General features: G+C 39.0%; 1 protein-coding gene across 3 annotated transcripts in view; it reads left to right on the top strand.

Moving 5' to 3' along the window:
• Positions 1 to 24,536, top strand: part of LMO3 (LIM domain only 3) — a 94,811-nt gene that overhangs the window by 48,544 nt on the left and 21,731 nt on the right. For all 3 annotated transcript variants that reach the window (XM_088141319.1, XM_088141318.1, XM_088141317.1), the window contains exon 3: positions 20,442 to 20,567. In XM_088141319.1, coding sequence (XP_087997445.1) covers positions 20,442 to 20,567 — 126 coding nt within the window. The remainder of the gene's footprint in view (positions 1 to 20,441; positions 20,568 to 24,536) is intronic.

The raw sequence follows: 24,536 nt of genomic DNA, 5'->3' as shown, positions 1-24,536 counted from the left end.
GTTGCAATTAAGCCTGTCCAAGTAACGCTTTTAAAGGGTAGGGGCTCTGATTCTGTAATCCATTCCTTTCTTAATGCAACTTGATGTAGATGGAGTGAGGTCCTATCAGGTGTGAAAAGCCCTGCTGCTCTTGGCTTGGAGCGGCCTCCAGACGGTGATTTGGTAGCGTCAATCTAGTCATGCTTGATTTCGAAGCTTAATGTGGTAAAAAACAGGATCCCTCTACCCCATATCAGCTTCTCAATTAGCAGGCTGCCTTGTGTAACAGCCTTGTTCCACAATCCCTCTGGGTTTGGTGGGTGTGTGTGTGTGTGCACACACACGCTTATTGGTGTGTGGGTGTGTGTGTGTGTTTAAAGGAGAGGGTCATTAGGGTGAGAAAAGGAATATCCAAAGTATGGCTTTGAAACAAGGAAGAGAAGGAGGTGGGAAAGACACTTCTGTTTTTTTCTCTCAAGCTTACTTTCTCAGATTTCATTCATTAAGAAGCTTAAGGCACCAGCGTTTGCTTTTAAATTATCATCTTGCAACCTGGCAGTTGTCTTCCTCTTAGAAGATAAGCACAGATAAATGAGAAGGTTAGGGAGGGAAGTGTCTTCGTGGTGCTGGGTTTTGCTGATGTTACTCAGAATCATTGGCCCTGTATGCTGAATAACCTTCCTCCTTTCAGAGGGAAGGAGGAAAATGGAAATTGCCCACAAGCAAGCAGTGCTGGATATTTACTCTGAGGTTTGCAAACACAAAGAGCTGCTGAAACAAAAGCAGCATTAAATATTTTTTCAAAGGTAGTCGTTCGCAACACATACATTTTTATTAGCTCCCACATTTTCTTTCTCATGCTCAGAAGACAGCTTGCATAACCTTGTTCTAACTATTCAAACAGGCTCTATTTTCCTTTTGGAGTGTGTGTTAATTTACAATTATTCATATAGGTGAAGAATTGTGATCCATGCACAATTAGCATCTTTGTTAGTGAACAGTATTGTGTCAACATGGCATCTGTTGCTTTTTACCCCAAAGCTTACCTGTTATAATAAATGAGATTATTACTAATATATTGGGGGGGGGGGGTTAGATGACATTTGGCAGCATTCACTCAGAATACAAAATGTATAGAATAATCCTCCAATGTCTGTTTCTACAGAGCTGTTCTGTAAAAAGAGACAAAAATGGGTGAAAAAGTTGGATCACACTCAATTTAACAATGCTTTATTTTGTCTTTGATGCTGTTAACAGTGGGGGGAAATGTTGTCTAATGCATATAGCATGGCACAACACAGCACTGAATTTCAGCAATGTTGAATGCATTTGGTAACATCAAAATGTATTTTGTAGTAGTCTCCAGTCATCAAAATATGAAATGTATTTTTAAAATTTAAGAACACTTAAGAATAACCAAGCCCACAGCTGCAAAAATATATTAATAGGCTACCAAACAAATCATTCGGACATCAGACGAAAGAGTTCAGAACTTTGAAGTCCTCAACATTGAGTTCATGATTTGTTTATCGAGGATAATACCTTATTCAAAAAGAGGAACATTTTGTACAATTTTTGAGGCTGATAATCGTTGCTCTTCCAGTTTACAGATTTTACGGTTCCTACATGCAATAGCTTTCAGATTCTGCCTCATGGTGTTTTTGTTGTGGAATACTCTAAAGTTATCAATATTCCTGTATTACAGAATGATCCTATCAACATTTATATAATGTATTGGGAACTCTTCTTCATAACACATGTCCAGTGGATAGAAGACTTCAGAAAAACCTGAGGCTTTGACACACACACACACGCGCGCACACGCACAGACATACTCTGCTTAAGCTTTGGCTGAATATCCCAAACACTGCATAGATTAGCCATTTCAAGGCAGGCCATCAAAGGGCAAGTCCTGAAAGTGTTACTGTAAAGGCGATACCTTAAATACTGTTGTCTTTTCTAAATGACAGGAAGCGTGTACACATCATGCAGAGATGGTAAAATGTACTTGATTATTTTTCCAAAGAAAAGAGTTAGTTGTAATTACCACGAGATGTGGTACTGGCTACAAACTTGGTTGACTTCAGAAAAGGGCTGGACCCATTTGTGGAAGTCATGGGGATCAACTGCCATCAGCCTTGATGGCCAGGTGACTGCCTCTGAAGGCCATCTACTAGGAGGCTTGTGGGCTGCTCTGTGCAGTTGCTTGGCCATGGGGAGAACAGCCTGCTACACTAGATGGGCCAGGGGTCCGATCCAGCAGGGCACTGCTTACGTTCTTATGTGTCAGGTTCAGCCCAAAGAACTCCACGAGACAGTGCAAATACAGTTCTGTTGCATTTCTTAGCTTCCACCTCAAGACAGAAATCTCCCCAGGCTGAACCTAAGTTCCCAAGCCAGCAAGCCACAACACCGTGAATTCCTTAGGGTGGTGCCAGTCTCATCTTCTTAAACTTGCCACGCTCCTGTTGAGGGCTAAGGAAACGCTTATCTCCCTGAGCGTGGCCTTCATAACACCATTCCATCACATTATGTTCTTAATATTAAGACATTATTTAAAACAGTTTTTGCTTCCAGAAGAATTCTGCCAAGCCATCTAAGGAAATGCTTACCTTCCAAAAGTTTTGTTCTGTGAATGAAAAAAAATTAGAATCATGTCTGGTTGTTCATCATTTCAAGGGAGAAAGTGAAGTTTCAGATTGCATTGAATGTAGTTACAGGATGCAGTAACAAATTTGTGTCTATTTTCAATTCTATGCAAATCCTTCACATCTCCACACATAAAGCACTGCCCTCTTTCTACCTTAGCAAAGAGCATCTATAAAATAGATATTTTGGGAACTTTAGCTTTATATGCCTGAAAGTAGACCTAACACACTTTAACTCATGCACAGACATACTGAGGAAATGTCGTGCTTCTGAGGTGCCTCTCAGCGCACTCTTTAAAGGTTTAACCTTTCAAATGCATACTTATAAGGTGGTTAAATGTTGTCCCTTAGAGCTAAGCTGAGAGGCAAAAATGATACTCAGGATGCACTGTATTCCTTTAGGGACTAAAAGAAAAGCATTTGAAATGCAACATTTTGTGACCATCTTGGTTGGAAATAGTCTATCAAATATAGTGGAAATGAAATTGAAGGCATGATGGATAATATTAGGGAGATTTGGGGGGGTGAGGGAGCAAATGGAACATTTTTACTATTTTGTCTTTAAGGCTACCATCGTCCAATCATGCTCATTCAATTTAATAGAGAAAAAATGCACTTAAAGCGGGAAGAGGAGGATTTTTTTTTATATCTGTGCCACTGTACATTTCCTTTACATGAGGGTGTCTTGTCTTGCCTTGTACAGTCTATATCTCTCCTGTGGATTGCAGGCTCCCCCCGTTTCAGTTTGGTCTCAAGGAACAGCACCAGGAGGGGATGTCTATCATGATCTGACTTTTCATATCAGAAAGATGGGCTATGAAATAATGGAGAGATGTTAATAGGGGGAAAAAAACTCTCCGCCACTTGGAAGTCAGAAGGTAAGCTCAAATTCACCACGTTGAAAAATTCTAAAGCATTCTTAGTGTGAAGTAGAAAAAAAAACAAGTGAAGAAGATTTTCAGGAAATTGGAGGATGGATTTCAGCACAGAATTATTGAAGACCATGTGTGTGATTACTCTTCAAGCACATCTATATTGCAGACTAATTATTTGCTTCTATCCAGTGGTAAACCTGTAATTCTTAGAAATCTTGTAGAAACTACGCATTCCTTTGCAGTTGTTGTTGCCTTAATAAAAGTCTAACTATGTTGTTGGGGCTATTAGTATGTGGTATCGATAGGCTGTTGAATGCAAATAATTCTTTTTAGAGAAATGTAGATTTATTCTGAATAGATTTTAAAAGTCCATTGAATATTAGGATTCTTGTGCATTGCTTTCTCCCTCTTCAAAAGCTGAAATTACGCCTTAAATAAAAAAAATAGAACTTGATTTCAGATGTTTTGAATTCTGTATGTTTTTGGACAGTTGTCAGAATGCTACATTTACTCTTTTGGACACAAGAGAAAAAAAGTGATCTACTAAGTTGTTGGAATTTCATAGTATATGCCCCTCAAAAGGAAGAAAATTGTACCAAATAAACTTGATATAATAAAATTAATGGTGGAAAAATCCCCCAGTGCCAATCATCTAAAACTCTAACTGCAGTATGTGAAACCAAACATACCAAAAATAATTGTGATTCTGAAATGCCAAATTGATCAGTTCAGAATGTAGGGTGAACAAAAACCTTTGGCATCCCTATGACATCTATGTGTAACTTAGCCTTTGTTAACCATCCTCTGTGTAGGGACGCCAAAAAAAAGTGATTGATTACATGGTATTCCAGAAAAATGCAGTATTCCTTATCATGATTCTACAGTTGAGAATCTTCACTTTGCTTAACAAAAAATGAGAAGATGAAAAAAAATTCTGCAAATTTTAACACGTGTCCCCAAAACCCAAAATATCCTTTGGTTTATAGGTTGATGGAAAATGTGTTTTTGAATGTTCTATTTGTTGCACCCTCAGGCCAGCAAACTTTGGTTCCTTCCATGGCTTAATAAGGAGGCAAGTCTCAAAACACAGAGAATATATTTATGCAGATTTGCAGAATGACAATCAGGGCAAGGATGTGATCCCCGTTGCTTTTGCCACTGTATTAGGGTTATAATTCAATTCACAGTGAAACCTACAGAGACGTTGATTTGCTTATTTAGCATACATCTCTAATTCTTCCATTCAGCTCAGCATACCTATGGGTTTGGGTTTGGGTTTGTGTGAGTGTGTATAAAAATAGGAACCAATTTTTAAGCCAGAACAAATTAAACATCTATTTCAGTTTCTTCACCTAGAATTGTAGATTCAGAAGACACCGTTTAGGTCACATTCAGACTAAATTAAAACATCTTTATGAGTTGGCTGTCTAGTCTCTGCTTGAACACAACATTAAAAGACAAGCCTGTCATCTTTCTAGGTAAGTGATTCCACTGTTGAACAACATCCACAATAGGAAGTTTCTCCTAATATTCAAGCATATGTGGCTGCAATGGCAAAACTGTTATATGAACTGGCTCCGTGTCGATACCCTGTTGAGGAAGAGTATATGCAAAGGAGAAAAGCAGGTAGAAACAATACAGTATTTGGATGGGTTTCAATTTCCTGCTTATTGAGTGACCTTGAATCAGTTGCAATTCCTTAGCCTAATCCTAGACTATTAGAATGTCACTGAAAATATATTTACTGTCTTACATAAGGATCCCATGTTTACTTTAAATTCTGTTCTCCACATTAATATGGGGTCCATGAATTCAAATGAGCACTAGGAACAGGTTTAGATTGCTGTTAGATTTTCATTTTGTGAGCAGAAAACAGCCGTGATTTCTTTCCTAATGTGTTTTGGTAGAAGCCAAGATCTTTGGAACTTAGAAAAAGCTATCCAGTTCACCTAAGAAGGACTTTCTGAATCATGTCATGCTGTGTACTGGCGGCTCCTCTTCCTCCTCCTCCGTCTCTCTCTCTTGAACTATAAAGCCTGTGGATTGAAATTCAAAGTTAGCTTTCTGCTTTGCAGTTTTCAACTAGTCCTAATAAAGTATTTTGAAACTCTGTCTGAGTTGCAGAGATAGTGGTGGAAGGGAAAGGAGGATTCAAAGGTGAGATAGATAAATAGATAGAATTCTCCTGAAGACTTTTCTTAATTATTTCATGTCATGGATTTCTCTAACCACCAGCTGCTCCAAGGTGAAAAATATCTCCCTTCTTCTTGAAGTCATGGCATTAGAATCTGCTCAGTGCTCCATTCCTTAATTCCATTTCTCCTGTCAAGATATGTGGCAGGGCTTCTTCTGTAAGACTGTCACCTGAGATTTCACATTTTCATCTTGGCACTTGGATACAGATACATCTTTAAACCCAAGTCATGGAAACATTGTGGGAATCAGAATGGCCTTGCATTCTCTCTTTCTTTGAGATGTGTCTTTCCCCATGACACCATGAGCTTTGAATAAAATATACGTTTTCCAAGGTTGTCTTTCAGAATGTGCTTCTCACCTGGAATGACCTATACATGTATATTCAGAACTGAGCACCTAGAAATTTATTTTTACACGTGGTACATGTTTTCTTCTTTTTTCCCCCTCCCCTCATCCATCTCTTAAAAACCCTTTATTAGCTAAGAAGTGCTTAAGGCATTCATCAATTAGCATCATGTTCTGTATTGTTGCTGAAACTGCTGTTTACCTTTAATAAAGCAGAGCACAATTTATTTCAGAGCCTAGCAGCCTCCTGGCTGTTATACCAATGGGAGAGATTCAGCAGCGACACTGTTTATAGTTGCAACTGAAGGTAGGCATAGACCTTTGAATAAGGTTTGACCTGCCCCTTTCTTTCCCCCTTTCAGTATCGATTTGTATCACAACAGTTCTATCCATCTCTCACGTGATTCTGGATTTGGTTTAAGTTTTGGTTTTCAGGATGCACAGTGGAAAAAAATCCTGCTCTTCCATCTTTCAGTCCACTAATTAAGGAATGAATTTATTCTAATTTGCTGTAGCAGATTTTTCTTTTTGTTCAGGTTATTGTGGAAAAAAGATCGATGATCTAAGTGATTTCTATTTGAGTCCTGCATATTGCTTAAAAAGAGCTTAATGTGGCACATGTAGGCTATTCTCATGCTGACTTCACACTAACTGTGTAAGGCAGGCCAAAGGAAAAGTGAGCAAGATCACTCAGTAGTGGTCTCTCTCAATCATTACAACCACAAATTTCCAAGGTAGGTTGGGTTGAGTGGGTGTGACTGACTCAGTTCCATGATTGTGTGGAGACTTGAATCTGGGTCTTCACAGTGCTCATCGATCACATTATGCAGTGATGCCATAAAGAACCTGGGCCATTCCAAATACTTCTGCCATGTTTCATTGTTAGCCATAATGGCTCTCTGTTGCTTTGGCCACCTCTTTTCATGGAAAGTATGTATTCATCTCATGCATGTTCCAGTCTTCCTTTGAGGTAGGCATGCACAGCCTGAAACCCTAGGGCTGCTTAAAGCCCTGAGAGACCTCTGGATGTTATGTTCAAATTGTTTTGTAAGAGTGATCAAAGAAGAAAACAATTTAACCTATTACTGGAGAGTGATCAAATCAAATTTAGATTTTTGTCTTGGCTTGAACTCCTACTTTTTAGAATGTAGCTTCCAACAAATGTCTTAAAAGCCAACAGTGATTTTGATTCAGAAAAAAAAAACACTCTACACTCTACAGAGCTTGAAGTAATGTATTGAAATCACCACCACTACCATTTTATCACCAAAACCACCATGCGTGGTAGGCTAGGTTAAGAAAGAATGATTCGTTTGTCTAGTGATCTTCTTGGAGTTACAGTAGGATTTAAGCCATGTTTTCCCTCTCCTACTCTGACCCTCTAATTCTCAAAAGTCCTACTTCATGGCAAGTATGTGGGTTGGAGTGGCCAGTGGCATTGATTGTTGGTGCATTTCATTACAGTCAAATAATTTGATATCTAGTGAAGCATCTAATCAATCTTAGCTGATTTATAACCAAGCCAGATTATCCTTGATCAGCACTTGGGTGAGAGACCACCAGAGAATTTAAGGACTGTAGACTAGATTCAGAAATGGAAAGAATATCCTAAAAGAAGGCAATAACTGCTTCTGTATCATACCCCTCCCCCCCAAAATTGCTCAAATTAAAGGTGACTACGTTTTGGTATGTCTTGTATATTTCTAGATTATATATAATTTATACTTCTGCAAATTAGCTTGCTCTTATGTGTTGGGCTTAGAACTCTTAGAATACCGTGCCATGTGTCTTCAGATTTGGGGAGTTATAGTCCATTACAGCTAGAGGTCACCTTTTGTGGAGATTGTTACAGAACAAATCTATTGAAATAGTCCATATTCCAACAATGCCTCATTGGCTTGCTGACATCTGTGCTTAGATGTTTGACTCTGGAGAGAAAAATTCTCAGAGATGGGAAAACACTGCTGAATATTGTGCCCTAGTTATGTTAAGTAAGAGCAAATCATCTGTGTGTGATTCAAAGGATGAAGGTAGAGCATTATTTGTCACATGGCAGCTGTTGATAAAATCACCCTGAGAAAACCGCTTTGGAGTGTTACAACGCATTAAACATTCTTGAAAGGTTTTTGGTAGCTAGAGTTCATACATTTCATTTGTATCATATGATTGTCTATAGGGTGACATTCTAAAGACCATGGTTGGACAATAATACCTTAGTTTTTAAAGCACAATTCCCAGGCTTTTTGCTCATGCATGCAGCCCCATCTCTTCTCCTTGCAACTTGGGCCTAAATGAAAGGCAAAAAGTCTATAACCAGCCACTATTTGTTCAAACTGAGAAACTGATTACCAGCATCAGAACAAGGCAAGGTATCTAGTCATGGACTGAATTTATTTAAGGTACTAATTTCTTTGAATAGTAATCATAATCTCCAGATTTTAGACAAAATCTTAAACTATAGATATTGGTGATCACGGCTTTTTTGTTTTGTCATGTGAGCAGTAGAATGAATCAAATGGTCAAGTTCCACCATTTGGACTTTGCCCACTTTTTTCTTTGGTAGGTCCTATTTGTGTGTGTGTCTGTAAGCATAGTCTAGCCAGCATCTCTCACTCCAAGGCCAACAGTCATTAGATGCGGTGCCAGTCATTCCACATTCTCAGTCCTTCTTCATCACTCTCTTCTCAGGTTTCTCTCTTCCTGCTCCTCTGTCTCTCTCCTCCTCCCTCAGTGCTCATCCGTGCCAATATTCATCCTACCACACATATCCCCTTATCTGATCATTTTGCCCTGTAGTCAGTTTGGTTGGATAAAGCAGCTTCTGTATTTTCCAATTTTTTAATGCCCTGGATGAAGATTTAGAGAGCAAAGCACAAATACAGGTGAAGTCTGGCTCTCTGCTGGAAGATCAGAATAGTAGAGGAGACTAAAATAGGGCATCATTGTTAGTTTGCTGTGTTAGCAACTAAAAATGGCTGTTTTCCACCCAGCTGTTGGGTTGCTGACTAAAATAGTAGGGAAAAGTCAGTTTTCACCTTTTGTTGCACTGACGTTCCTGACTGAGTTGGCTTATATGTTGTGGAGAATGGAAAAGATATAGAATGAAGACTGGATCTCTTTCTTTTTACAATCCTCCCCATCTTTTGTTTTCATTTCTTTTTTGAGGGGAAGCAGGAATCACCTCAGTAGATTTCAGAATATGGCCTTTGCAGCTCTGGTCTCATTTTTATTTTTATTTTTTTAAAAAGCATTTTAATTTGGGGGTATAAGGCTGTTCAGAACATATGGAGTCAGGAACAGGTCTTTAATCTGATTCTTCTTGTGTTTTAATATGAAGGTATTACTTGGCTATGTTCACACAACACACTAATTACAGCTCAAAATTTAGTGATTCCATTTGTGCAACATGCAAAGCTTGATAAGTATTAGCATTAGTTTATTTAATGACTTAGCATGTTACATACTAGGAAACTCCATGTGCTGGTTAGTTGATGGTCCAAAGTATTTGAGAAACCCAGAAAAATTGGTTAATTCAATAAGCAGACACATGTAACTCAAAGGTAACTTTATTAGAGTGGATTGTATTTGAAAAATGCTTAAAATCAATGGTCTGGGAAAGGGATACCTGTGGCCCAAACTACTGTACATCTCCCAGTAGCCTCAACCAATATGGATATTAATCAAGGTTGCTTGGAGTTGTAAACATCTAGAGAGCCACAGGTCCATAGGTGTTGCAGAACATGTTTCTTTTCTTGAATCAAAACCATTATGTTCCCAGCCTTGATATAATCATTATAGTTGGCACTGAATGTTGCCTGGAGTGCAGTTTTCAGAAGAATGTGGAGTTTCTGGCTTGGCCCAAAGTATCAGCCTGCTCTTTTGATTAAAAGGTTAAAAGAACACACAAGTACAAGTTCTCAGTCAGGTAGAGAGTTAATAGCTCAGCTTCTTCAAACAATGTTTTGTAGAGTATCCAGAATATTAGGTGCCCTGTTAGTAGTTCATGGCTGGTGCTCTTCATTCAGTGGAAGCTTCTTCAACTCTTTTTGCTGTTACTTTGTGCAGCTGATTTTCGTTGTCAACCTTTCTCTTAGATCAGCCTTCACTAACAAGTGACCCCAGATGTCTTGGGACTACAGTACCAGAATGCACAACTGTTAGGGGCCAGATCTCTTATTGATACATTGATTTTTGTATAACCCCCCAAATATGTTGTTGTTGTTCCTAGTGATTGTCCCACTTAGCTGCAGGGTTTGCTTGTTTTGCCCTCTGCTCGCTGCAGTCCTTTCAGTGAAACTTATGAATGCATGATCCAACAAGGAGTTTTGTTTCAGCTGATTAGTTACATAGCCTGCTGCTGATTAGGCTTGAGAGAGAGTGACTGGCCCTAGGGGACATAGGGAGGACTAGAACCTGGATCTCCCCATTCCTAGTCCATGCTAGCTCTGAACACCCCAAATCTACCAATGCAAAGTTCTAAGTCCATCTAATCATAGGAGCAGTTTCCCTGTAGATTATTTGCTGCCTAAGGAATATCTTTTCAGGACTGAAGGTAGTGGGGTTAATGACAGCTTGGGATCCGCAAAGTTATGACCTATTGAAAACCTCTGCAACAGCCAAATACTCTGCTTCCCCCACCCTGTGACATATTATTTTCTAGATTACATGCATGCATATATGTTGGGAGTGGGAACAGATCTGAATAAGTTGGGAAATAAAAGTCTAGGTCCTAGCTATGGCTTTAAACCCATGTCAGGATTCTACTTGTTTATGGCTCAAGAACACATGGTGGCCATTGATGGGAGATATTGTACATTCCCCTGTTGAACACATAGTTTAATTTGGAGATTTTGAGTAAGGTGATATTGGCTGCTGCTGTCTGCTAAGGTTTTATATTGGGACAGTCTCAGTAAGACAGAAGACTCTGAAAAACTCTTCTAAAGGAGATGTGCATAATTTTTGGGTTTCCTGAAAAAACAAGGGAGATACTCAGCTATTGTGTTGCATCTCTTTCTCTCTCAGAGTTTAGCAACCATGGCCTAGACAACAAATTTCCTGATTTTTCACAGCAACTATGGCTGGCATCTTCAGAGGCAAGGTTTACGCACTAAACCTTGAAGCCCAACACTGCCCCACAGATATCAGCCATGAAAACCTACATCAGTATACAGTTGGAAAATGACTTTCTTTGTGTGCTGGAAGTAGCTGTACAGACTAGATGCATTTAGAGATTCATTCACAGGCAGTGTGAACTAGATCTGTGTTAGAGTTCCACGTTTTTTAACTAGTTGAAGACTGGTTAATAATCACTAATGGGGGTCTGAAAAACCCATACACTCGCGTTTCCCTGGGACCTCCCGCATCCTATTAGCTTTGTCTTGAATAACAAGAGTCTACGTAGTCTGTTTCTTCTTCACCAAACTCTGTTCAAAGCCTACTCAGGACCTGCAGGATTCCTCTATTCCCAATCTCCAGTTACTGACATTCTGGTCTGGGTTTTATCACCTGGGTCTTTGATTTGCAAAATAAAAAGCTGGAATCTAAATATAATGGCCATAGAGACATTTAAGGATCCAGTAGGGGAGTAGGAAACAATGGATAGGACTAACATCAGAAGAAAAGCTATTGCTTACTGTGAGTTGATTTGTTCTTTCTACACAGCATCAACAAACTTGGTTTCAGTTCTCATTATCTTGAGCCTCCTGGAGAAGCTAACTGATGCCAACCCTACTCACTCTTTTTCTTCAGTACATGAAGAGGCCGTGCTGGCTACTGACTGATCTCTTGATCCTTGGGAAAGAAACCGAGGGAGAAAGTCTAACAAGTGCATCGTTTTGCAGTAAATTAGATCAGATTTCCGCATCTCCGCACTCGGTCTGTGAGCTTGACAGTTCAGTAAAATGTTCCCTTGTAAGGTTCGCCCTCTTAGGAAAAAGGGCAATAATTCATCATTAGGATTTCAGAGTCCAGGTGCAGATGAAAACTGATGGAGCCTCCAGCGAGGCAGAGAAAGTCAGCGGAAGAAGAAAATTTTATCTGAAGTCTAATTCCCTGCTTACAGCAGAGAATAATTAAGATAATATTGCTCCAAGAGTTCTTTAATGATTAAAAATCACATATGTAGGATCCATAAATTGGTGAGCAACAAATTGGGGGGAGGTATAGTATCAGGAGATGCAGTTCTTTCTTTGTTTCTCTCTCTCTTTTCTTTTAAATGCACATTATAGTCAAAAATTCACTGATGGCAGAGCACAGCCAGCCTAGGAAAACCACAGGAGACCAGCCCTGTTCCAAGGACTTTGTTTAGATGCAACAAATCATTTGTCTGTTATTAACCTAGAGCTTGTAATTATGCAGATTGCCATAGATTTTCCTGGGCCTGGAAGTGAGATTGAGGGTTGTTCACACTATAGCAGGAAGCTCGGGGCTGGCCATGCATTACTGAACTTGCCACATTTATCATGTTGACTGATGGCAGGAGAATCAGGTCTCGGGTCCCAGTGGTTAATGTAGTGGGTAATTAACTGTCATTTGCCTAGTAATAGGCTGATGATCAATGGTTTGTGTGGAAACAAATTCTAATCAGGTAGCTGATAAATGCTCAGGGAAAGAAAGCAATTGAAATTGGGGACAGGAGAAAAGAAAGAACTAAGTCTAGAATTTCAACATGGTACTCTAGAGTTATATGATAATAATAACAGCAAAACAAGAAGAAAAAGTAGAAGACCAAAATAATGGGGAAAAATCATCTAAATAAACAGCTATGTTCAGAATTAACACTTGCTAAGGTTGCATTCTGCATGGAACATAGCTACAAAGGATCTCTTACATAGCCTTAAAAATGGCAAATTATTAAATGGGTTTTTTAATAACTAAAAGCTGCAAGATACAACATTATTGGAGAATATATTTGATGTTGCTTTTTTTAAAGCTAGCTAGCTTGGGATAAGCCACCAAGCCATTCTTTTTGCTTTAAATGAAGAATACTTTTTTCCTGTTTCAGTGAATAAGGGTGAGATTTTTGAATGATGGCAACTCTTGCCCCTTCTCCTTTTCTTCCTTTTGAATGGCCACCAGCTTTTTTTTTTCTTCTTCTTCTCCTTTCCTTTATTAAGGATTTTGGACATTTGTAGGGCTAGCTCAAGAAAATGAGAGCTAAAGGGGGTGGATCTCCAGCGCCAAAGTCAGCACATGATATTTCTAAACAGATCTAATAAGTATGGTGGCATTACAGCTCTCCTGGCATAATTGTGACTTTCCCAAGACTATTTCCCTGTCCTCTGATGGAAACCAAATACTAACCTGAAGTGTTCTCAGTATTCGAAGGAGTGCTTCCCCCATACTAATTTAATATTTCCCCAGGAAGTTGTTCTCCGTATCTCCTTTTCAGAAGAAGTAGGTGAGAGCCTGTGTCTTCTCTACGGCATCTCAGCTTTAGAACGTTTTCCCCATAGGACCATCATGTTAGGCTGGCTTCTGATAACTACAATAGGCTAAGCGGGGTTGAGTTGTTTGTGGTCCGATTTTAGCTGAGGAACCCAACTATTGTTCCAACATGTTTGGTGAACTAGATTATTATATTAAGCCATTATATTATTTATAAGACTATATCATATTAAGGCATTATATATTTATTGTACTAGGCTTATATGCTGCTTGGTTTGAAAACCAATTCTGCATGGCTTACATACATAAACATAATTAAAATAATATAAATAGCATCTTAATGATAAAATCTTAAAACAATTACAAAAAATAATACCTGATCAAAACTGAGGAAAACCACCAGTAACAATAATCAAGAATCCTCATGCAAAGTTAATGTTTCTCCATCTCAAAGTCCTGTTGAAATAAATCCAATAGTTTATTTCTTGGGACATTGTATGTTATGTGAACACCCCAATTGTGCTTGGATGACCCAAGTTTGTTGAGTAAACCCAGCCTTACAATTTTTTCAATGCTGGATCAAAATGCAGTTATTCATCCAGGTATTTTATTTATGTGCTGGATTTATAGTTCACTTTTCTTCCAAATATTGAAAGCAGAATAGACAGGACTTCCTCCTCTCTTTTTTGCCTCAACAAAAGCTTTGTGAAGGCATCTAACATTCCTCTACAAAGTAGTAACTGGCCATAAGTCCCTCAAGAAGAAGACTGTATGACAATTGTTTTATAGTATTGTTATGATTGAGGTTATCTCAGTTTGTTATATAATACTCTACTCTAGGGAGTGACATTATTTTAAGAAAATAATCTGGATAGATTTCTTATTTTTAATTTGATCCACCTTCTATTCTTAAGACTTGATAGAGGACCCTGTTTTACAGAAGCCTATAATCTGTACTCACAACGCTTACTTGTGCTTACAGGTCTTCTACCATAACTCTGCCTAAATTGCCTGTGTTTGATCTGGTATATGTTGTACATGGGGATTTTCTTTTATTTTTTTTAAGCCACCAGAATTTCAGATTTATATGTCTTCCTTAAACCTGTTGTAACTAACAAAGCTATAAGGTTAATTTAATCCAGCGGGACCCTAGTCAGTAAAATTTTAGAAAACAGTGAACTCAGAGCTGCTTGTCACAACATCCAGTGTGACTCTCAGAGACATTAATAATCAAACATTTTTTAAAAGCAACAAGATATTCTTCAAGAGATATCAATGCACTTGTCCTCATTGATATCTGAGTGGTATCTAATTTATTTGGTTTACACAGAGCAGTAGGAATAGGCTAAATTTGCACTGGGTTAGTATGTTGTGAGGAAAATTGACTTAAGAGGTTATACAAATGGGCTGTGAGGGTAAGCCATAATATGATTTATTTCTTTGGACGTAGTGTGCTGTGTGAATGCAGAAATTTATTTATTTATGTTAATCTCAGTTTAAAATTAAACATTTGTCTTAGACACAGCTGAAATGTATACCTCCACTTAAAAATTGTTGAGGACAGCAAAGCAGGTTCATTTAATCCTTATAACCTTGCCAGGCCAGTTGAGTAGGAACACACTTAATTTGCTTACGGAATGAATCCAGTGTCTTGGGTTCACACAGTCAGTGGAATGACTAACTAAATGAAATGGATTCCAATACCATGCTAAGCCACTCAGAAACCTGACCTAGGATAAGATTAACCAAAAGGGGCAGGCCACGTGAATGCAGCAATTCGGGAAGGCCTGGTGAAACATTTTATGCAAACACAACCTGCCAGTTAACTGGCTGAGTTGCTTCGTTGCCTTTATTTTTTTTTAACTTCTGCTCAGTGTCTCAGGCCTTTTTCAGTGTATGCATCACCTATAGACGCTCACAACACTGTTAAACAAGGATCAGCAATTTTTCAAGCCTTGGGCATTACTGTGCTACCCCTCAAAAATTAAAATGGCCCAGCTTTTGGGACATCAATACAAGTTTTCAGTGATCTCACCTCCATAATCTCTCTAGAGATTTGCAAGATTTTGGATTAAATACTCACAGGCATTTTGTGTTTGTTTTTTTTTTTTATTATTATTATTATTATTATTATTATTATTATTATTATTTTATTTTACTATCTATTGTCTTTACATCATTGTTTATCAACATTTTATTTTCCTGGCCTTTGGCTGTAATAAAGATTTTATGGTATTATTTATGGCTGGCCAAAGCTGTAAAGTCACAACATCATAAAATAAAATGAAAATACGCTGAATAAAGTGAAGTAGAATTAAAGCACATTTTAAAAGCCAACAAAAGCAGAATTGCAACAGACATAGTCTTTCCACATAGAGGTGCTTACAGGAGGGGTTAACGACAAACTAGGGGGCCCCACTGGGCAATCAAAGCCCCCCTTTTAACATCATACACACATTAAAAAGGAGCAGGCTTCAATCAGTCACCCCCATCATTTTGACATCATTCACACACACACACACACACCCTGCAGATGCCCATTTACATAGCAGATGTTTAGGCTACTGGGATTTCTAAAAAAATGTTTTCATGAAGTAGTGAAACAAAGCTAGAAAGGGCCTGTTGGGGTAGTTTCACAGTGTTGGTGCAGCCACTGAGAAGGTCCTGTTTCTTACTGCTATGAGCTGGGATAAAAGTTCGCTTGGTCATGACCAAATGGAGTCCATCTGGATCTGTGTGTGCCTAATTGAAATTTGATCTCTTCCATTAGATTAAAAATAAAAGAAGAATTGTATCCACAGCTTCAGTTCAGTTCAATAATTTCTGCATTGAATGTTAAACTGCGGACATATTACAAATTATTCAGGTTAGCCCATGTGTGTGTACAAATGGGCTTTTGAAAAGGGATATTTAGATCATTGAATCCACTCCGTTGTCCAATGAAAGAATTCAGATAAAGGAATCCATAGCAGTTAACCATCTGCTTAATAGCTTCCAACAAAGGGGAACTCACCAAATAATTGGTTTCAGAACCATTCAGTGATGCCTGTGATAGCAAAGAACATATCCATACTTCCTGGCTTCATCAAGGTCCTATTTCACAAGTGTCTCGGTGCTGTTGGTAACAACAATTTTCCATCAATCCAGGCTGATTTCTGGTAATGCTGTCAGGCTAAGGATTACATGCATGCTGACAACCCGGTGTTGGAGTCAGTCTGGATAGCAGAGAGTAATTGTTGGAGCAGAACAGAAGTGTGCTAAAAGCTTATTGTACAGACTGACAATTGGCAGTTGTTCATAAGCAAGCCCATGATGGTTCATAATGTCCTTTCTTCCACATGAGGATATAGGGGCAGGCTTTATGGGATTCTCTGCACAGGAAAGACTCTTTGAAGGTTGGCATTTGTCTCAGTTTTGATGAAGCTGGCTGCTCTTGCATTTCTCTGCTTTTCTTTAATTTCAAGTCTGCTTGTTGCAGAAGCCCTTAATCACAATAAGTGGTTTAAAAACAGATGCAGGGGCTAAATAACAATTGTAACAAATGTGGCACACACCCTTAATTGGGAAAAGTCCAGTAAACTTTCTTAAATGCAAAATCTTTCACCTGTGATACAGAACCTACTTTGTCTCATTTTAGGTACAATGGCTGACGTGTCTCAGTCCACCTCTTCTGATTCTCCCACTTCTCACAATGCCTTGGAGTCCAGTAAAAATTACCCAGTTTTTGGATTTCCAGCCAGCTCCCTAAATAAAAAGTTATGAATGGCTTTGGTCACTGCAAAATTTTGGATGATTACTTTAGTATTATCACAAAAGGAAATAACCAAAAGTGTTGATTTGCATAAAATTTGCACATATTTTTGGAAACAATATGCAGAGAATAATGTTTTTGAAACAATATGCAGAGAATGTGACCAAATGGCTTGTGTCCAACTCTAGAAGTCAGCTCTAATTGGACAACCTAGTCATTTATTTCATCTTATAGATCTTTCACCTTTACAGCAATGAACTGGACCAGCCTTCAGATAGGACACCTTCAAAATCAACAGTGGTGGGGGAATCTGTGGCTCACTAAATGTAGCTGAACTACAACTCCTAACAGTCACAGCCATAGTCTACAGTGTTAAAGAGACATTGGATGTTGTAGTTCAGCAAGTTCCCAAAGTTTGGAAGACTATCTTCTGTTAAATAAGACAATGACACAGAAGCGTGAAAGATTATTGTTACACAGTTTGATTGGAACACCCTGGGGCTCTTTCAAAAAGGACCTAGTAACATCAGCAATACCTTAATTCCTGTGTAATCTTCAGGGAAGGAAAAGTGGGGAGAGACCCTATTATGTGTCTACAGCAACTTTAGTGAAGCAAAGGTGACACAAGCTTGTGTAATAAATCACAGAGGGACTGATGAACAGAATACCGCTAATGTTTAAGCTTTGGTTAGGCTTTGGTTCTGTTGGTAAACTAGAGGGAGAGATCAGGCTATCAGATCATCACTAAAATCAGCCTTTCAAATGATGCTTTCCTTCATTCAGGACAGCAACTCCTGGAATTCCCAAGACAACAGGATTTGGCCATGCATGCCAGGAGTTGCAAGTCTAACATATCTAGAGAGGCACTAAGTTTAGGAAGTGTGTAGTAGAAAATGTGTGTGTGTGTCTGTGTTTTGTGTATACATATATGTGTGGTGGGGTCTATGTGAATATGCAGATATGTTTGTGTATATGCTTACACACACATGCTGGAATGTTATTCCAAATGTGGATAGTGAGGAATTCTCGTTGAATCAGAACTCGTTGAATTTGGCCTGGGTGGTGCAGGTTTACTAAACAGGTCTCCTATTCATTGTCTTTGTTGTCAGTCCCGAGTTTCCTCGTTAGCACCTTTGAATTCATTAGCTTAAAACTGCTTTTAATTTGGAATTTCCCTTGAGAGCCATTATATTTTTCTGCTGTCAGCCTGATGTTGAAGAGCAAAAAGCAAAGCGGCAGAAGTGGCATTTTCATCTATTTTCTATCATACTTGCAAATGGCATTAGCAGGCTATGCACAAAGAATAGCAGTCTTTTTTTTCTCTTTTTTTAAAGAAAGTCTATTTGGATGTATTAAGTATTAAGTAGCTTTACATTAGCATTGATATCAAACACAGATAGTGTGTTGAGCCCAAAACCAAAGTTTATAATACAGCAGTCGCAGAATTAGAATTCTTCCTGCATGGGTAGGGAGCTACCGGTATTTTATTACTTGTAATATAATCGATTTGGGGAAAAAACAACCGCAGTACAGTCTTGAACAACGTGTTTAAGTGTCTAGTGGGTAATGTTGCAGGAGCACACATACTTGTTTGGGAAAGGGTTAACAGAAAGACTCCTAATCGCTCGATGATCTTACTGTGCCTTTGTTGCCAAATACATCTCCAGACTTCACATGACACTAGCGGCAAAGCAGCAGTAACTCCACAAACCTGATTTCTCATCGCCCGTTTAAAACCAGATTTTTTTTTCCTCCCTCTCCCCGCTTCAGAGAGAGATGAATATTGAAGGAATATGCATTTTCATGATTCTGTGTTGGAGAGATAGTCATTTTCATTGGATGGTCTGCCTTGCCTATTTGACCTAACACCTCCCCTCTAGGCTAATTCACTACACAACGCTTGATAGAAAAGCATAACGCTGCAAGGTCCTGTGATGATGATTACTACTCCAGTGCACACTGTGTGGGGCTGCCAGTGAAGAGGACTTAGAAGCTGCATGGATAGTGTATAGTGGGATGGCCAGGTTACTAGCTGAAGAAATCTGCTATACCCATCCTGCATCAGCTATCTCAAATTTCCAGCTTCAGTTCAAAGGGTGGTTATTAACTTGCAGCATTAGCCTTGCAGCATGGCTTAAGGACTACCTGACCAATCATGATTTTGTTTATCCAGTCTAGTCATCTGGAGTGGGCCTGTTGAGAATCCCACCTCCATGTGAGGTACATGGAACTGGACTTGCCATCAAGACATCCTTTTAGTAGCTACCACACTTTGGAACACACTGTTCTTGGAAGTAAAATTGGCCCCAGCTCTTGTCCCATGTAGGAAGGCCCTGAAGTCTTGTTTTTTTCAACAGGCCTTTGGCCCATAGAGTGTCTGTGGACAGTTATTATTTTAATGAGTTTTATTATGTTATGTTTTCTGTATACTGTATTGGCTGTGCACAATACAGAGTTTCATGGTTAAGGGTAGTACATTTGGGACCCCTGGGTGATGAAGACAGAGTGGGGAAAACACTCTGGGTTTAAGGTGCCTTTGAGATGACTTGCAGCTGGAACGAAGAGTAGCGTGACAGAGCTGAAAGTTAAAACATTTCAGAAGAATTTTAAAATTGTTCCCGCAGTATAATATACCAGCGCTCCTAATGTGGCTATATATAGTTGACTGCCTCATTTACTTTAATAGGCTCCTTCTATAACATAATCATAGCTATAAGCATTGCGTAGGGTTGGAAGGTGCATGAACCACTAATGCTTTCTGACGCTTTAAATGACTTCTTCATAAAATGTTCTTTAATAATGGTAAAGCTTTTAGCACTAGGTGTCAAAAATGACTAGAAGACTAGCTTCTCCCCACCAGCCCCAAAGTATTATTTCCTCTTATGCTCAAGTGCGTGCGTATTATAAATAAATAGCACCAGGGCCATGGTTTTGCAACATTCTCCCATGGTTGCATTCAAATCCTCAGCCTTTTTTGTGTTGCACTCTCAAACCAGTCAACTGCTGGACTGATGTGATTTTTTTTATTTTCTTTTTTTCCCCCTCACATCTTCAAGAAGTAAGTCTTCAGTGCACTGCAGATTAGTAACAGTAGTTCTAGAGAGAAGAGAGAGACGTTTCCCATCATACCGTACAGTGAAATCAAATATATGTCAGTGGGAACGATGGGGTGATTATTGGGTGCTATGTTTGTTTGTTTGTCTGCTCAGCCAATCTTTGTTTCTTTCTCTGTGTTTCTTCCACTATCCCCACCACGTGCAGGTTATTTGGCGTTACTGGAAACTGTGCAGCCTGTAGCAAGCTTATCCCTGCTTTTGAGATGGTGATGAGAGCCAAGGACAATGTTTACCACTTGGACTGTTTTGCATGTCAACTTTGTAATCAGAGGTAAGAGACTTTTCAATGTGTTTCCATGTGCTGATGCCAGTTGGCGCTGCTTAGAAAAGAATAGCCATGGGTATGAGATCTTGCCAATGTGCTCTGGGCAGAACTTGGTTTGGTTAGCAAGGGCCTTATTTGGAGGAAAACAACCCAGGTAAGGAATGGCATCATTTCTTCCATCCCATCCTCTGGATGACATTCATATGTAACATGAACCAGGGTATCTCGTTATGAGTATGAATCTCAGACTCTTGTGCTCCCTTCCTCTTCTGCTATTGTTCCTGATTTAGTAGCAACCTTGATAAACTATGCCTATGCAATTCACAACCTGATTTCAGAGAAAATGAGCAGAAGCTTCTAATGTCCACTAATGAACAGAGAAAGGAAGAAAGTACTAGCACCCACGATACTGGCTGCTCATACTTGTGAATGGGTTTCAAGGGTAGTCGTGCTGAAACCATAGGTGAGGACTCTGTCCGAGTGGATCTAGCACAACCCTAACCCAGAGTCCTCCTGTGCCCCGTGGGAATTTTGAGGGCACCAGATTGGAGAGAGATGACTAAAGATGATAGCTAAAACCCTCTCTGTGTTGGAACCATCTCTGAGCAGGGCTCTACATGAGGATTTAAGATGGGTCTGCTCTTTCTTTTAGAGATCTGTTTCATTTTGTCCTGGTGCATCTTGGAGAAGCCTTGTAAACTTGGATTAGACTCATATTTTGAAAACTAGAGTTAAAACTGGAACAAGGCTTCAACCTTTATTATCTACTATTTTTTTAGTATTTTAGTCTTTTTTAGCTGGGTATGAAGCTGTGTTAAAATGTACAGTTGGTGGATATTCAGGTTGTCTGCATAAGTAAAACCGTAAAAGGAACAATTCAGAGTTCTCAAAAACAGCTCTGGTTTCCTTTAACAAAATAACAGATAACTTGCTACTTCTTTGCAGGGAATGTGTGTGGATATTGGTTAAACTTCTTGGCAAGCCTCTTCCATTTTCTCTTTATGTTTGGGTTTTGCTTAACCACATTTGCCTAGGACAGCATTCTCTCAGTTTGCTACCTGCCAGATATATTGGATTTCTTCAATTCTCACTCAGATCCAAGACATCTGGAGGGTACCAGATTCAAGAAATTTCATCTGAGAAATGGCATGCAACCCATGGGTACATGTGAGCTGCTGGGTTATGGTGGAAGACCAAGGGAAACAATGAAAAAGACCAGGTTTAATTCTACATATATGGAAAGCATTATCTTACATGGTGACATTCTGATGCACTCAATAGAAAGTTAAGCTCTAATTTTTAGCAGGGGATTATTACTCTTTGCAATACTTGGAGTGGGATTAGTATATGGCTCTTTAGAAAATCAGCATGTAACATTCAGATAACAGTATATGTGGAGCTATGCTTTAAATCATGGAGAAAATCTATCTATGTGGTCTCTAAGAGTTAGCAGTGACTTGATGGCATGTAATCAATCAATCAGTCTGGTTTAAAATTGTCCATTCATTTTGCTTTTAGCAAGTATAAGGGTTAGGAATGTTTCTCAAGGACATTAGGTAGCATTTGAGAATTGGAAACACCAAAAATTCTTGTGCACTTGATTCCATTAATTCTTGTGTTGGTGCTGACCAAATAATAGACTACTTCAATTCCCTTCACTAGTGGGGTGGAATGTTTTCTCAAGCATAATAGTAGAGCAGTAAAGCCGAAGATGCCCTTAAGTCAAGCTTAGTTCCTAGTGACTCTTGGCAATATTCCAGAAGTGGCTTACCATTACTTTCTTCCAGGATGTATTGACAGTCTATCCTACTAAGCAGATTTCCAAGAGTTCCCCATCCGGTTACTAACCAGCGCCATCTTTGCTTGGCTTTTCATCCAAAGTCACCTAAGTGCAACTTAGGGCAATACAGCAGTGCAGATTTGCAGAACTTGAGGCCTCTGAAGCTGGTCACCAGATGACTGGTAAGCAATGCCATTGTTACTGGCGATACAAAAACGTGAGGATTATTAAACTGTAGGGTCATAACTATATTGAGTGCAAACATACATATTTGGTAGGCTATTCTAAGCTCAGGGGTCAGTTATGCATCTTAGGCTATTCTAGTATTTACCAAATCATTTGTTTTAGTCCTCAGTAAACCAGTATCTCATTTTTTCTGACATGTTCCTAAGGTTATAATCCTATACAATGGGGCATTGGTCTGATTGAAGTCAGTCAGACTTCCATTTGTAGACAAATCTAGGGTCACACTATAAAATGCACATTGGGAAACAGCCTGAAAATATAATTTGTCAATGTTCAAGAATTAGTGTACTTGAGGGTCAAACGATATGTTGCGCTATATGAATGGTGCACAACTATGTCTTCTTTTCCACATAAAATATTGCCAGAGTGCCCAGCAAGGTGGCAACATCTGGTCAACCTTGACTGATCTTTAAAAGCTAAACAGAGTTAGACCTTGCTACTTCCTGGATGAGAGACTGCCAGGAAAACACAGCATTCTGAACTAGGAAGGTAAAAAAACATTATAGAATATGTCAGTGGCAAGCAATTTCCATATTATTTCCAAGAAAATTAGATGGATGTGACCATGAAGTCACCAGAGTCAAATTCAACTCAAAGGAGATAATTCTTTTTTCTTTTTTTAATTGTGGGAGTGAGACTAGAGGTTCTTTGGGACTGAAGGTGTCAGGTATAATCATATTTATATCTTAATTTCCCTAACCACATTCCTAGAGAAAAATCTACCCTCCATAGGAAAAAATAGTCCCATTGGTGCAATGTTGAGCTCTCCCCGCCCCAACTGCTTTGAGATTTGATTTTAATGACGAAAAGTGGATTTTATAATGATACAAAATAATAAGACTTTAAGTCTCACCAAAGGTTTCAGGATTCAGTGGGATCAGAGCTGAGCTCCCACCCATACACTGCCATCCTGATAAAAATTCTCTCTCTTTTTCTCTCTCTCTCTCTCACACACACACACACATACACGTGTGCATGCCTTAAATTAAAGGAGACAGTATTAGAAATGTTGGATTGGATTTAATCTCTGCAATTAAAATTGTGCCAAAATGAGCCTTTTTTATGTTGCTGCAAACTGTATGAGCCACCACATTTCCATATCCCTGAAAAAGTATATACTCACGAATTCATTTGCTATCTCACCTGTCTGCTTTACAGTAGAGATCTGATTCACATAAGATGTTTGGGGGAGTAGGGGGAGCAGGTGGGAACCAGTTTGCATCACCTTTCTGTTAACTGCAGTCAAAACAAACCTGGGGGCGTAAAGAGGGCAATATAATGATTTATTAAGAGAAACACACATTTTACATGTGCTTGGAACTAGTCACTTTCAAGTTTCAGGAGAAGCAACTGCAAGGCAACTATCAGTTGGAATTTTAAGAAGGAAAATGATTCAGGGAGAACATTGTCCATCCATGCAATGCAGTGCCAACCTGGATTGAGATTTTGTGCAACATTCTTCTGCAAAAAAAAAAAAGGGGGTGGGGAGGAAGAGAAGGAGCGGTTCTTACTACAGTTTTTATCAAATCAAATCTTTATTCTGGTCATAGACCAGCATACCACAGTTTTTCAAAATGTATTCTTAACTTCAGCTCATTTCTAGTTCAACATCAGTCAGCTTTTTATGTGCCTTCACTAACCAACACAGAAAATTATTTTAAAGCCAAAATCCTAGATATATTTAGTGAAGGAGCATCATATATACATAATATAATCTCTTAAAGATCAGTATCGGCACCCCACCAGCTAATTGCCACGGAAGGTAGGTCAATCATATCTACCCATTGTGCAGTTCAAGTGTTGGGTTCCTCCACCATAATTCTAGAAGATCACTCTGATATGATTATATTGTGTTGTGAGTTTTGCCAAAGAATCAGAAAAACCAGAGTGATGTGATCTCAATGTGAACAACCTATCCTTCATGTTAGAGGCAGAAGAAAAGAACCTGG

The sequence above is a fragment of the Python bivittatus genome, unplaced genomic scaffold, assembly GCF_059951505.1.
Source record: "Python bivittatus isolate LINGU-HERP-01145 unplaced genomic scaffold, Pbiv_v1 ctg000330_np1212, whole genome shotgun sequence".
NCBI classification, from domain to species: domain Eukaryota; kingdom Metazoa; phylum Chordata; class Lepidosauria; order Squamata; family Pythonidae; genus Python; species Python bivittatus.
Note: the sequence above shows the minus strand (reverse complement) of the source record. Positions and strands in the feature narration are given on the sequence as shown.